This window comes from Lachancea thermotolerans, assembly GCF_000142805.1.
Source record: "Lachancea thermotolerans CBS 6340 chromosome E complete sequence".
Lineage (NCBI taxonomy): Eukaryota > Fungi > Ascomycota > Saccharomycetes > Saccharomycetales > Saccharomycetaceae > Lachancea > Lachancea thermotolerans.
The window spans coordinates 784,015-795,739 of NC_013081.1; the positions used below are offsets into that span (position 1 = coordinate 784,015).

Below are 11,725 nucleotides of genomic sequence, written 5' to 3' on the forward strand. Positions count from 1 at the left end.
AAATCAACCGCCTTGGTTTTTCAGTATCTGTTGGAGGCCCTTAGCAGTTTTGGCTACTCCGTATGTATCATCGTTGCACACAGCGCATTTTGTTGTCTTTTTGGTTCTGGCAATGAAGCATGAGTTACAAAAGTAGTGCTTGCATTTAGTCATTACTGGATTTTTATAATCACCTTTACAAATTAGACATTTGAAGGGAATTTTCTCAAGTTCTTTTGACTCTTCCTCGGTTGGCTCAAGCTTCCAATCCTGGTTGAGCTTCCAACCAGATTTGAAATCATCTCTTGCGTGTAGAAATTTGCAGCTATCACCGTACCCACAGTAGCCTGTTTGCTTGTAGTCTTTACAGATATCAGGCTGGTAATCCATATAAAGGGTAGTTCGTAGGTTGGGATGCTTTTTGTCTGGCCCCAGCGCACTAATAGCCCCAACAGACTTTGAAGCAGGTTCGATCGGAGACATTGCGCGATGTTCATGCGAGGCCTCAGTCTGTCCAAAATCCTCAGGTTTTGAGGAGGGAATACTCGTTTCTTGCGGCGGCGAAATAGACCGCGAGCGCTTTAATGTGTCTTTTTTGGGGTTCTCGTCATTATTTGTAATCTTGTTTTGCAATGAGCTCGGCCCAGCTTGGTACGCTAAAGATTCAGTGGTGCGTGTATTTTTTGAGCATACGGGTGTCTCAGTTACATCATCTTCAGTAAACTTTTGGCGCTTACTTGAAGCTTGGTCGCATTTTATAGCTCTTTTCTTAAACATTCCAACAAGTTAGTGATGGTTGAAGATTGACTTTTTCACGTCGCAAATTAATTAGATTTAAACTCTTGGGAAAACCCGCCCTAACTAAACGGCATTCACCTTCAACACAAAGGCCAACGAGGATGAGTGAGCATCCCAAGGAACGCGAAACAAGAGCACGTTTTGTTGAGGAACCGACAGCTAGACTTGGAGGAAAAACCAACAAAGTTCTCAGAAGCGCCTTGAAGAACCGTGGCAAGAAAGCACTGGGAGAAAGCGAGCAGGAAGAAGTTGAATCGTCACCACTTTTGACTTCAACCCCTCCTACAGTATCAAAAGCACTAGTGAGACTATACCCTTATCTAATTATCACCGACAAGGTTTTGAGCATAATAACATGGACCAATGATGATATATGGCCAAGTGTGCTGGTGGTCGTGGGATACATCACGTCTGTTTTGTACTTCCAAAACATCTTGAAATACTTCGGTCATCTGGTGTTGGTGGGAATACTAGGATGCTATTCACTCTTGGATATGTTTGTGGAGGAATCAATCAAAGATCGCCCCACTCTCGATGACATTGTCCACATCATCACATGCGTTAATGCAAAGGCCGATTTGTTACTGTCACCGATTGCTGTGCTGACTGGGAATGATGTGAAAAGGCTTCTGTTTACTACTATTTTTCTCTCACCGCTATATGTGATCATTACACTATTCATCTTTCCTCCCCGTCGCCTCTTGCTCTTCGGAGGCGTTTACTTGTTAACGTATCATTCAGCATGGTCTAGAGTGAGCCGGAAACTGTTATGGAAATTCAAGCTTGTTAGGCTTTTAGTGTTTTACATCACCGGCCTTGACCTAAGTGGTGTCAACAAAAACCAAGGCATTTTCGCGGCTGTACAAAGCAAGGTTAAGAAGATGTCGTCAACAAGAGGAATTTCTGAAGAGGGCAAGCCTATTAGGTTCACGTATGTTCTTTATGAGAATCAGCGCAAGTGGTTAGGTATTGGTTGGACCTCAAACATGTTGAGCTACGAAAGAGCACCATGGAGCGATGAGTTCATAAACGAAGCACCATCGCCGGAAAACTTCAGACTGCCAGAAGAGAACATGGGGATGACATGGAGGTGGGTTGATAGGACATGGAGACTTGATTTAACCAATGACGGTGCCATTCAATTACCAAGCTCGCGCCCTAAAACATCGGCACAACCCAACTCCGATGAAGGGTTCATCTACTACGACAATACCTGGAAAAAGCCTTCCACCGAGGACTCCTTCTCAAAGTATACGAGGCGCAGAAGGTGGATACGCACGGCAGAACTTCTGAGAGGCGACGTACTCGACGTGGGCGGTATCATGTCTTCAGCTAGCGCCGTGGACCCAACACCTCAAAACGTGACCGTTGCAGGCGACACAGCAAAGCCAGAAGGGACGGAACCGCCTTCGACCATACTCGAAAACGTCAAAGAGCTGGAGTCGTTCAGGCGAAAGGTGTCATTCAATGACACCGAGGACGTACATATCATACCGTCAGACGAGAAGACCCGTGCCCCCCAGCTCGCTGTGACAGACGAGGACGAGGAGAACGAAGCTGAAGGCGAGGCCAGTGGTATTACTGAGCGCTCCAGCGCTCGCGACTTAAACGTTGATCCTCCTCCAACAAGCCCGCCTGGCGCGGCTGTCGAGACTAAAAAACATGTGTAGTGTATAGTCCTAACAACTTGCGTAAACTAAAGCCTAGCTCACAAAATGCACAAAGTCTTGATTATAAAACTTATTCAACACGTACTCTAAACTATTCTAAGCGTCCGATGGATTTTCCATGGCTCGCTTACAACTTGTTAACCTTCAAAGTTGGAGGCAGAGACTGAATCAGCTTCTTGGCCTTACCGGCGTCGTTGACAATCAAGGTGTACAAGTATCTGGAACCTCTGACCTTGAACTTGGTTTGTCTGAAAGCCTTACCGGACTTGTTCAACTTCTTGTTGATCTTGACGGTGGCGGTCTTAACGTCGGCTCTTCTGGCCAATTCCAAGAATTCCTTGATGTCAGTGATCTCTCTGGCCATTGTGTCTTGAATTTGCGAGTTGGTCCTAACCTGAAACTGTTCTAATCACCAAGTATCACCTAGAACTAGAACTTCATAGTGAACCTAGCCAAAGTTCCACTCGATGCCTCGATGCGACCTTCCGAAATTCCATGGGCCGCGAGTCGTATTCCGCGAGCAGAGCAATGAGTCTGTTATTTCTTAAACATTTATTATTTTTGACATTAGAAAACATGGTGTACTGATGAACAGTCATATGAAAATAGGAAGGGCTCTCAAGTCACAAGACATCTTCCATTTCGACCTCTTCATCTTCGTCTGGATTAGGCTGGTCGTCTTCGGGGTTTTCGTCGTCTTTAGCGAGCTCGCCGAGACGAGCAGCTCTTTCGGCCTCTTTAAGCCGCTTATACTCAGTTTTGAGTGTATATTTCAAGGCATAAGGTCCCTTTTTAACCAGGATAGCAACTTGGTCTAAGCACTCCTTTAAATAAACCTCGGGCTGTTTGGTACGTTCTTTTAAGCCTTTCAGCGACCAGTAGTCGTACTCGTCAAAAAGCTTGAAAAGGAAGTCCAGTAGTTCCTTCTTGGGCATACGGATGGCGCGAATATTGTTCTTGGCCTTCTCACGGCCGACCTTTAAGAAGTTAGAGTTGTCAGAGCGCATGGACATACCAGCGTTGCTCATAGTCACACCTGGCGTTTGGTCTAGTACAGTGACGGTAGGCTTGTGCACACTACGGACAATTTGGCGACGCTGCTCGACAATTTTGTGATAGTTAGGATCACTCATGGAGGGGATAACGTGACACTCGTGGCACACAGTGCCCACGATGGCGGTCTTCTTAGGAATAGTCTTCACATAGGGGATGTACCGGTCACGGCCATCACGGTCTGTCATAACACGGTTCTGGAAGCGGCGTCGATTATTGCGACGTTTGAGTTGCTGTTGCTTCTTACGCATCTCTTCCTCGCGCTCCTGCCGCCTGAGAAACGCAGCTTTTTGCTTCTCCGGGTCCGCAGCAAGCTCACGCTCCCGCTGTTGGTACTTTTTCAGGTTCTGTTCCGTGAAGATGTACTCGTTTTCCACCAGTTTTTTAGTCAGCTCCAGGTCGTACTGGTGCGGGATTTGGTCGTTGTCGTTCTCGTTGAGGACCATCTGGATTGCCTGCGTGTTCTTATCGATACGTATCTTGCCCAATTCTTGCCCGTTAAGGTTGGACTTGTGCCGCCACTTCTCGGCAAGGAACTTCGGCAGTCTCACCAGCCAAACTTGCCTCCCGCTGTTGGTGAGGTCCAAATCGAGGGATTCTTCATAGATCCGAGTTTCGTTATTCTCGATGTCGTTTCCATCGAATACCTCCTCATCCTGCGATAAGTACTCATCACCGGACTCATTTCCAGACTTTTTAGGTTCCGCTGGGGCGCTCATTCCTGTGTGCTTGCCCCTTTTGCGTGTTCAGGTCTTGTTTCTTTAGCCTAAGGTTTTTAAATGAGTGATGTTAAAATCAATCTCTGATGACCAAATTGATGTACAAGATGAGAGAGACAGAGTCGTCGGATGGATTATGCGAACCTGCTGAAGGCTGAAATCGCCAAGAAACAGAAGGCTATTGCTAGCTCAAATCGCCCATCAGAAACTCCATGGCTAACACAACAGCAGGACGAAGGCGACGGGTTGGAGTCAAAGATGTTGCGAAGCACAGAAGCTCAAGACAACCAGGAACAAAAACCCCCCCTTGAGCATGACGTGAGGGAGGTTTTTCGGGAACAGGGAAAGTCCAAAGAAACTGATTCAAAGTCAGCAGCTTCCGCGAGTCGGCTTCGTACGCGCCCTGGTCGTATCGCCAAGGTTTTGGCAGACGAACGGAAATTAGATACCGCAATTTCGGCCACTGAGATCGGAGACGTGGAACAGGAGGCACATCTCTCACTTAAATGTAATTTGTACATTCATCTCTTGCTCCAGTTATGGCAGGAAGAATGCTACAAGCCCGAACTGATCCTGGAGACAAAAAAGGCTTTATATCCACTTGTTTTGAAGTTGCGCAAGCGGCGCCTGTCCTCAGAGTTTCTCACTTCATTGGCAACGATTCTGTTCCATACTCAGCAGCACCAATTCCCACAAGCTACACAGTCTTACATGAAACTAAGTATTGGAAATGTGGCATGGCCTATTGGTGTCACGTCTGTGGGAATCCACGCTCGTAGCGCGCATGAGCGTATTCAAGGTAAAGACAAGATTGCGAACGTGATGCTGGACGAGCACACGCGCTTATGGATCACGAGCGTCAAGCGGCTCATAACGTTTGCGGAAGCACTTGAGCGTCGTAAGAAGTCACAGCATGCCAATGAGTGAATTTTAACGGTTAAGCCGGCTTCTAGTATAACAGCAGAACTATAGCAAAGAGCTATTCTGACCACCTCTGCGGGTACTTGCACGTTTGTGAAAGGAATTGATGAGCTCGTGGGTGCAAGGCTTTGTGCAGGGTTTAGCACAAGATTACGCTACAGATAAGTGGAATGGATACGCTGAAGTAAAGTTTCAGCCGACAAGAGGTATGATGCTCAAGGACTCATGATGAGCCGCTAAGTGTCTATTACTGACATAAACTCGAGTCTTTCAGACCCCTTCTATGAGAAGACTGCCAACGGCAAAACCAGGAGACGGAAACTCCCCGACTACTGCTCTCAGAGAGAAAAGAAGCTGTGGAAGAAGCTGCAAAATCGAGCGTGGAAGGACGATAGGTGTCTATGCGGTTGCCTGTGGGTAAATTGGGGTCTTGGCTTAGCGCCTGTCCTATCGATTATTCCCACGATCGGCCCTATAATAATGTACATGGTTCACTCCAAACTGATTTCGATGGCAGACAAGGAACTCTCACTGCCGGCAGATATGATAGCCAAACTGCACGGCAACATTATGTTGGACTTGTTAATTTCGCTTCCGCCGTTGCTTGGCACGCTTTTAGCGTGGTTGAATGCGTGCTCAACGAGAAATTGTGCGTTAATTTACAACTACATGGCCAAAAATGCGACCAAAAAGCACAACGCCATGGTTCAACAGGAACAGTTATACACTAGCCCAGCAGGCGTACCACCCCCAGGGCCAGCGGCTTACCAAAAAACAAATGCATACAGGCCAGAGTACCAGGGAAACCGACCTGCACCTCCTCCGCCCGCGACGAGAGCAGTCTCTCCTGGCGCGCGTACACAACAGGCAGCGCAGATGCCACCGCAGCAAATCTCCTCCCGACCGGCACCTCGTGCGGCATGGTGACAGGTCTTGGCTTGTTTGAAGCCGGTCTTGAGTAGATTGAAAATCTAGGGTCCATATCACCTGACCTAAAGCTAAGTAAGAAAAAGCTTCGAAAAATTAATGAATGTCTGCCTTAGCAGCCCTTAACTGTGTAGTGAATCCGCAATTGAAGATGGAAAATGATCGCCATCGCTTATGGATTGACGGATGTTTCGACTTCACGCACCATGGCCACGCAGGAGCCATTTTGCAAGCGAGAAGGCTGATACCACCAGGTACAGAATCCGGGGCGCTGCTTTGCGGTGTCCACAACGACGAAGATATTCTGTTCAACAAAGGCGGTAAGCCGGTGATGAATGAGCAGGAGCGTTATGAGCACACTCGTAGTAACCGCTGGTGTAGCGAGATCGTGAAGGATGCACCGTACGTTACGCAGCCCGACGTTCTCGACGCGCACCGCTGCAAGTTCGTGGTGCATGGAGACGATATAACAACGGACGCGAACGGCGAGGACTGCTACCAGCAGATGAAGGACATGGGTCGCTTTCTAGTGGTGAAAAGAACTGAGGGTGTTAGCACGACTGACATTATCCAGCGCATCCTGACGGGCGCTAGGGCGGGTGCGCAGGAGGCCAGGAGCGAGAGTTCATGGCAGGACACAGCGGGCGCAGAGGAGCAACTCAAAAAATACGCAGCGGGACTCGACGGCCATGCGCCATGGTGCTACGTTTTCGACGGTCTGATATCCAAATCTAAAATAATCGTTGAAGGCGGCTACGCGCTTGACTCTACCCAACTGGTGTACATCGAGGGCGATTTTGATCTATTTCACGTGGGTCACATCGAGCAATTGAAAGGACTGCGGGAGCGACACGGGCAAGACGCGCGGATCATTGTCGGGGTTCGTACGACGCAGGACTGTTTCATGACCCTCATGGAGCGCGCACTCAGCGTGTTGAGTTGCCGTTACGTCGACGGCTTGGTCCTGGACCCGGAGTCGCAGCCCTGTGTGGACGTCACATACAACTTGGACGCGGCAGAGCTGCGTCGTGGGGACTTCAGTTACCTGGACAAGGCCGTTATCGTGGGACGCGTGCTCGCAGAGCGCGAGCACTACGTCGCGCGGAACAGAAAGAAAGGTGTGTGCGCGTAGCCGTGCACGTGATAGAGCCTGAACGAGATTCTGTGTACCTCCGGGCGCGGCGTTCCTACGCCTGGCGGGAAAGCATTGACACTCGTACCTCGCCTTGTAGTTTCGTATAAGTCATTCATTCAATCGTTACATGCGCGCATTTTATACCTTTATACATAGAGAAAAGCCACGCACGCCGCGCGCACCGCCCACCTATTCGTGGAAGTTCTGCACCTGGCCGAACTTGCTTTCGTGGCTCTGGTTGTTGGATCCACGCCTCTGCTTGTGGAACACTGGGGGCACCTCTCCGGCCTGAATGAGATCCTCGATCTCATCCCCGGGCCGGCCCCAGTTGGCCTTGCCGGATCCGTGCTTCTTGACCCCGTTAGGCGAATTCCCGTAGTTGCCGTTGTGCGTAAAGTAGTGCGACTCGGCCTTGTCCTCGTGAACTGTCCACTTGTTTGTTCTAGTCATGATGATGGTGATTGTTGTTGATTTGTGTTTGCCTTTGCTCTCTGTGAGAAGCTTTGCTTTGTGAGCTGAAGTTTAATGGTTAACCAGGAATAGCTTTAGTGCTTCTTGGCTTCTATAGTGCTTTGAAATAGCTGCTCGATCCTACCTAGCACTGTCGGGGGTGGGGCGCTCCCCTTATATACTTGAGTCTGTTCGTGTTCGATGCGCTCTCCTTGTTGCCCCGCGTTCGTCGCCATGACTCTTTCGAGCTGGCCTGACCTGGTGACCAAGGGCGACACCCCAGCGTCCCTAATTGTCTTGGGAGGAAGGGGGTGGCTGGTGGTTTTGGACTAGGGGATGCTGGGAGGTGCGCGAATAGGGGTGTTGGAGGATGTTCTGGAAGGAGCCAGCGAGAACGCGCACCTTGTTCCTCGCGACCAGCCTTCCTCGGGGTACCGTTGAGAGGAAGGCGCTGTTGGATTAGCCGTACTGTTTCCGGGGAATTGACACGGAGCGAAATAGTCACATGCGTTCCCCCGTGCCGCGTGTGTGCTCGTATAATATGATGCATGTAATACGTTGTTAGTGATTTGTTTGTTTCGTCATATGTGACTATGTGTAAACTGTTGAGCTGGTCACGTGACTTGGGGTTTCGTCGGGAAAATAAATATGGTTCGTTACGGGGAGTTTCGTTTGGATTGTTCGCACCTTCTCAGCGGCTAATTGCAAGGGGCTAAAATAAGTACACCGAACGCAGCAAGAGCGAAAGATTGTTCGCTCAGGACTTAAGTCCCAATCATATCGTGTACGAAAGCAGGGAAACTGAGACATTGTCCCAAAAAATTCTAACATCCGGACCCACGTTGAGCTGATTGGGCGGACTATGCGGCAAGCGGGAGGAAGTTGGCGAAAAAAATGGCGCACAGAGTCCGCTTTAGTTAGCTTCAAAGGTGGTGTTGGTGAAAAGAGAGGCATGCAGCGCACAGAGTTAGAGGCGGGCAGTGCATAAGATAGCGTTGCACCGCGCACGCGGCGCGCGGTTACTTTCGCTTTCTGGCTGGTTACAAGTTTACGCATCACCATGCGACGCCCAGATTCGCGGGTTTGGAGCACGACTGCAGACTCGGCTTTCTGGACACCCAGAAAGCCGGCATGGTGTACACCAAGGCTGACACAATAGACAAAGCGCCCCGCGGCCGCGAGCCCAGACCCACGAGCCTGGGGTCCTGAGAGGAAGTGCAGTGAACGCAGGTGCGGCTTTGCTCGGCAAGAAATTTAAAAGTGCTGGTTTGACTGGCTTCAGTAAAGCCCGCAAGCTGCGCTGCAACAGACTCAAGAGAACTTGCTTTCTCCCGCTCGAAAGCAGGCTTTAATGTTCTCCAAATCAAGAGTGCTTGCCACTGCCTGAACAGCATTCACGACAGCTGCTCTTCTCATAGGATTTCAGCTTCTTTTGAGCGCCATTTCCAGCTACTGTATCCACGGCTCTGTTTTCACGTATTTGGTCCTACCCTTTTTTTTCGCAGCAAACATTCCGAACCCATCAGCCGCCTTCAGAGCAGTCTGCGGTGCGGGCTTTGCGGCCTCGGCAATAGTGTCCCCGGGAACTAATTTGACACAGCGTGCTTTGAAGCATCAGAGACCCTCGAAAGCGATGCTTCGCGCGACAGACCATTGTTGATCACGCGAACGCGAGATCAGCTTCCGCGCGGGCACACCGCACGCCACATTCAATATATCAGGTACGCACACCCCCCGCTCCGTCGTTCGCGACCTCCGATATCTCTGTGTTCCGCGCCAAATGAACTTTTTCATCTTTCGATGATGTCTTTCCAGTGCCTAATCGTATTCTTGCCTCGCCTATTATAAAGGAAAAAAAAAACCCACGAATAAACAAGCCGGACAGGCAGAGAGTTTTCCCTCGATCCCCGCTCCCTCCCACGCAGGGCTTTTTTGTCAGGTTTTTTCCGCTGCTATTGAACTCACGCACGCCGGTTTTTGCCGCACGCTTGCCAGCTTAATTTTAGCACGCCAACGTCGCCGTCACCGCTTTTCGGTTTATATCCCTCTTCTAAGCCTCTGGGTTAACCAGGCTTTTCCCATAGCACAGCGATAGGCCCTTTGTTGACCTTCGCGCTCCCTGCTCGCCGACCGCCTTCGCCTGTCGTCAGACTTCGCACGCCGGCGCGCCGAACGCTGCACAGTTGCGCTGAGACTCGAGGCCGCACTTTTCCTGGCTTAGTCTTTCGTATCGCGGTTTATCGCGCCTTGATTGCCGTCCCTTAGCAGCATCAATACGCACACACGCTCGCCGATGGACCCGACTAAGGCTCCTGATTTCGAGCCCCCCTCGGAAAATAGAACGCCGAACCCGCCGCTGGCGCCGCAGTCCACTATTCCTAAAAGCGGCCCCATTATGCCTTACGTTTTGGCCGACTACAACGCATCAATAGATGCGCCAATCCATCCGCGCACTTACAAGAAGCACTCGAAGGCCGGTCGCCACGTGTCTACTGCGCATCACAGCTCCATTCCGCTAAAGCAACCCGAGCTTCAGCCGCCCTCTCATGAAACCTCCGATGAGGATGAACGCGCGCAGGATGATCACCCTGCCCCGAGCCCTGCTTTGAGTGCTGGCCCCGGCTCCAACCCGGACCATGACAGCTATTTTGACAACGATGCTGCCACGATCTCGGGCTCCCACTATCGACGCAACTCTAGCCGCACCAGCCTCGCCCAACAGTTCACTCACCAAATGAACCTCTTTGATGGCGACTCTCCGTTCCACAATATGTCGTTGAAGGATGAGGAGCCCAAGGAGGAACACATCGGGTCCCGTATCCATAAGTACCAGATCGCTGATCTCGAAGAGGTTCCACATGGCGTTGTACGCCAGGCTGCGACCCTCGACCAATACTGCTTCCCTAGCCATCGCCTACAGAAGGAGCTTCGCAACCCTAACAAGTTGCCCTTGGTGGTTGTAGCGTGTGGCTCCTTCTCACCCATCACTTACCTTCACTTGCGGATGTTCGAAATGGCTTTGGACGCCATCTCCGAGCAGACGAGGTTCGAAGTCGTGGGCGGCTACTACTCTCCCGTCAGCGATAATTACAAGAAGCCAGGGTTGGCGCCCTCACACCACAGAGTCCGCATGTGTGAACTGGCCTGCGAGCGTACCTCCTCCTGGCTTATGGTCGACGCCTGGGAGTCTTTGCAGCCCACTTATACGCGGACTGCTAAAGTACTTGACCACTTCAACGATGAAATCAACGTGAAGAGGGGAGGTATTGCCACCTCTTTTGGCGCCAGAGTTGGCGTCAAAATCATGCTCCTGGCAGGCGGCGACCTTATAGAAAGTATGGGCGAGCCTAATGTGTGGGCTGACTCAGACCTGCATCACATATTGGGCAACTACGGATGTCTCATTGTTGAGAGAACTGGGTCTGATGTGAGATCGTTTTTGCTTTCTCACGATATCATGTACGAGCACAGGCGAAATGTTCTAGTCATCAAACAACTAATCTACAATGATATTTCCTCTACGAAAGTGCGCCTCTTCATTCGCCGGGGCATGTCGGTACAGTACTTGTTACCTAACAGTGTTATTCGCTATATTCAGGAACATGGTCTTTACGTTAACCAAACAGAACCTGTAAAGCAAGTTATGGGTAACAAAGAGTAGCATCTAGGCTGATCTATTAATCTCCTCACAGCCCACCTGCTTCCACTCAACCACCTCTTTTCATATGTTTTCGAGCACCTGGCCATTGGCTCCGAGACTATCCGGTTCTGTTCCTTGGACCTGCTTATTAGCATTTTATATGATACCAATGTAAACAACTGTAGTAATAAAGTCTGATGTATAAGTATTGTTCAGATTGATTCATTGATGGTTTTATTATGAGCTATGTACAGGTGCAAATTGTCGTCGTCTTGGGTATTTGAAAGAGGTTGAAACCCCTTCCTTATGTCTATCATCCAATTTGCATATGTGCGGCAATTAACCGCGGCACTGACCCAGTTTGTGCCAAAAGAAAGACTCTTGACATACACGCAGCAGTTCTCCGGATGCTTCTGCAATAATCAAACATGTA

The 11,725-nt window shown here is 50.0% G+C and overlaps 9 protein-coding genes across 9 annotated transcripts; 5 read left to right on the top strand and 4 right to left on the bottom strand.

Annotated features, from left to right (window-relative positions):
* Nucleotides 1-3: 3 nt before the first annotated feature.
* Nucleotides 4-756, bottom strand: CWC24 (U2-type spliceosomal complex subunit CWC24; the record flags this gene model as incomplete). Its single annotated transcript, XM_002553803.1, has 1 exon — nucleotides 4-756. The coding sequence occupies one exon, from the start codon at nucleotides 754-756 to the stop codon at nucleotides 4-6; it is 753 nt and encodes a 250-aa protein (XP_002553849.1).
* A 122-nt stretch (nucleotides 757-878) lies between these two features.
* On the top strand, nucleotides 879-2,447 carry KLTH0E08602g (PEX28-32 family peroxisomal membrane protein; the record flags this gene model as incomplete). Its single annotated transcript, XM_002553804.1, has 1 exon — nucleotides 879-2,447. The coding sequence occupies one exon, from the start codon at nucleotides 879-881 to the stop codon at nucleotides 2,445-2,447; it is 1,569 nt and encodes a 522-aa protein (XP_002553850.1).
* A 127-nt stretch (nucleotides 2,448-2,574) lies between these two features.
* RPL38 (60S ribosomal protein eL38) lies at nucleotides 2,575-2,811 on the bottom strand (the record flags this gene model as incomplete). Its single annotated transcript, XM_002553805.1, has 1 exon — nucleotides 2,575-2,811. One exon carries the CDS (start codon nucleotides 2,809-2,811, stop codon nucleotides 2,575-2,577), a length of 237 nt encoding a protein of 78 aa, XP_002553851.1.
* A 259-nt stretch (nucleotides 2,812-3,070) lies between these two features.
* On the bottom strand, nucleotides 3,071-4,219 carry TFG2 (transcription factor IIF subunit TFG2; the record flags this gene model as incomplete). Its single annotated transcript, XM_002553806.1, has 1 exon — nucleotides 3,071-4,219. The coding sequence occupies one exon, from the start codon at nucleotides 4,217-4,219 to the stop codon at nucleotides 3,071-3,073; it is 1,149 nt and encodes a 382-aa protein (XP_002553852.1).
* A 129-nt stretch (nucleotides 4,220-4,348) lies between these two features.
* Nucleotides 4,349-5,146, top strand: PRP18 (mRNA splicing protein PRP18; the record flags this gene model as incomplete). The annotated part of the gene is made up of 1 exon (XM_002553807.1): nucleotides 4,349-5,146. One exon carries the CDS (start codon nucleotides 4,349-4,351, stop codon nucleotides 5,144-5,146), a length of 798 nt encoding a protein of 265 aa, XP_002553853.1.
* Nucleotides 5,147-5,246: 100 nt separating this feature from the next.
* Nucleotides 5,247-6,067, top strand: KLTH0E08690g (uncharacterized protein; the record flags this gene model as incomplete). Its single annotated transcript, XM_002553808.1, has 2 exons — nucleotides 5,247-5,346; nucleotides 5,415-6,067. 2 exons carry the CDS (start codon nucleotides 5,247-5,249, stop codon nucleotides 6,065-6,067), a joined length of 753 nt encoding a protein of 250 aa, XP_002553854.1.
* Nucleotides 6,068-6,170: 103 nt separating this feature from the next.
* ECT1 (ethanolamine-phosphate cytidylyltransferase) lies at nucleotides 6,171-7,199 on the top strand (the record flags this gene model as incomplete). The annotated part of the gene is made up of 1 exon (XM_002553809.1): nucleotides 6,171-7,199. The coding sequence occupies one exon, from the start codon at nucleotides 6,171-6,173 to the stop codon at nucleotides 7,197-7,199; it is 1,029 nt and encodes a 342-aa protein (XP_002553855.1).
* Nucleotides 7,200-7,391: 192 nt separating this feature from the next.
* Nucleotides 7,392-7,652, bottom strand: KLTH0E08734g (KLTH0E08734p; the record flags this gene model as incomplete). The annotated part of the gene is made up of 1 exon (XM_002553810.1): nucleotides 7,392-7,652. The coding sequence occupies one exon, from the start codon at nucleotides 7,650-7,652 to the stop codon at nucleotides 7,392-7,394; it is 261 nt and encodes an 86-aa protein (XP_002553856.1).
* A 2,293-nt stretch (nucleotides 7,653-9,945) lies between these two features.
* Nucleotides 9,946-11,313, top strand: KLTH0E08756g (nicotinamide/nicotinic acid mononucleotide adenylyltransferase; the record flags this gene model as incomplete). The annotated part of the gene is made up of 1 exon (XM_002553811.1): nucleotides 9,946-11,313. The coding sequence occupies one exon, from the start codon at nucleotides 9,946-9,948 to the stop codon at nucleotides 11,311-11,313; it is 1,368 nt and encodes a 455-aa protein (XP_002553857.1).
* Between the last annotated feature and the right edge of the window lie 412 nt (nucleotides 11,314-11,725).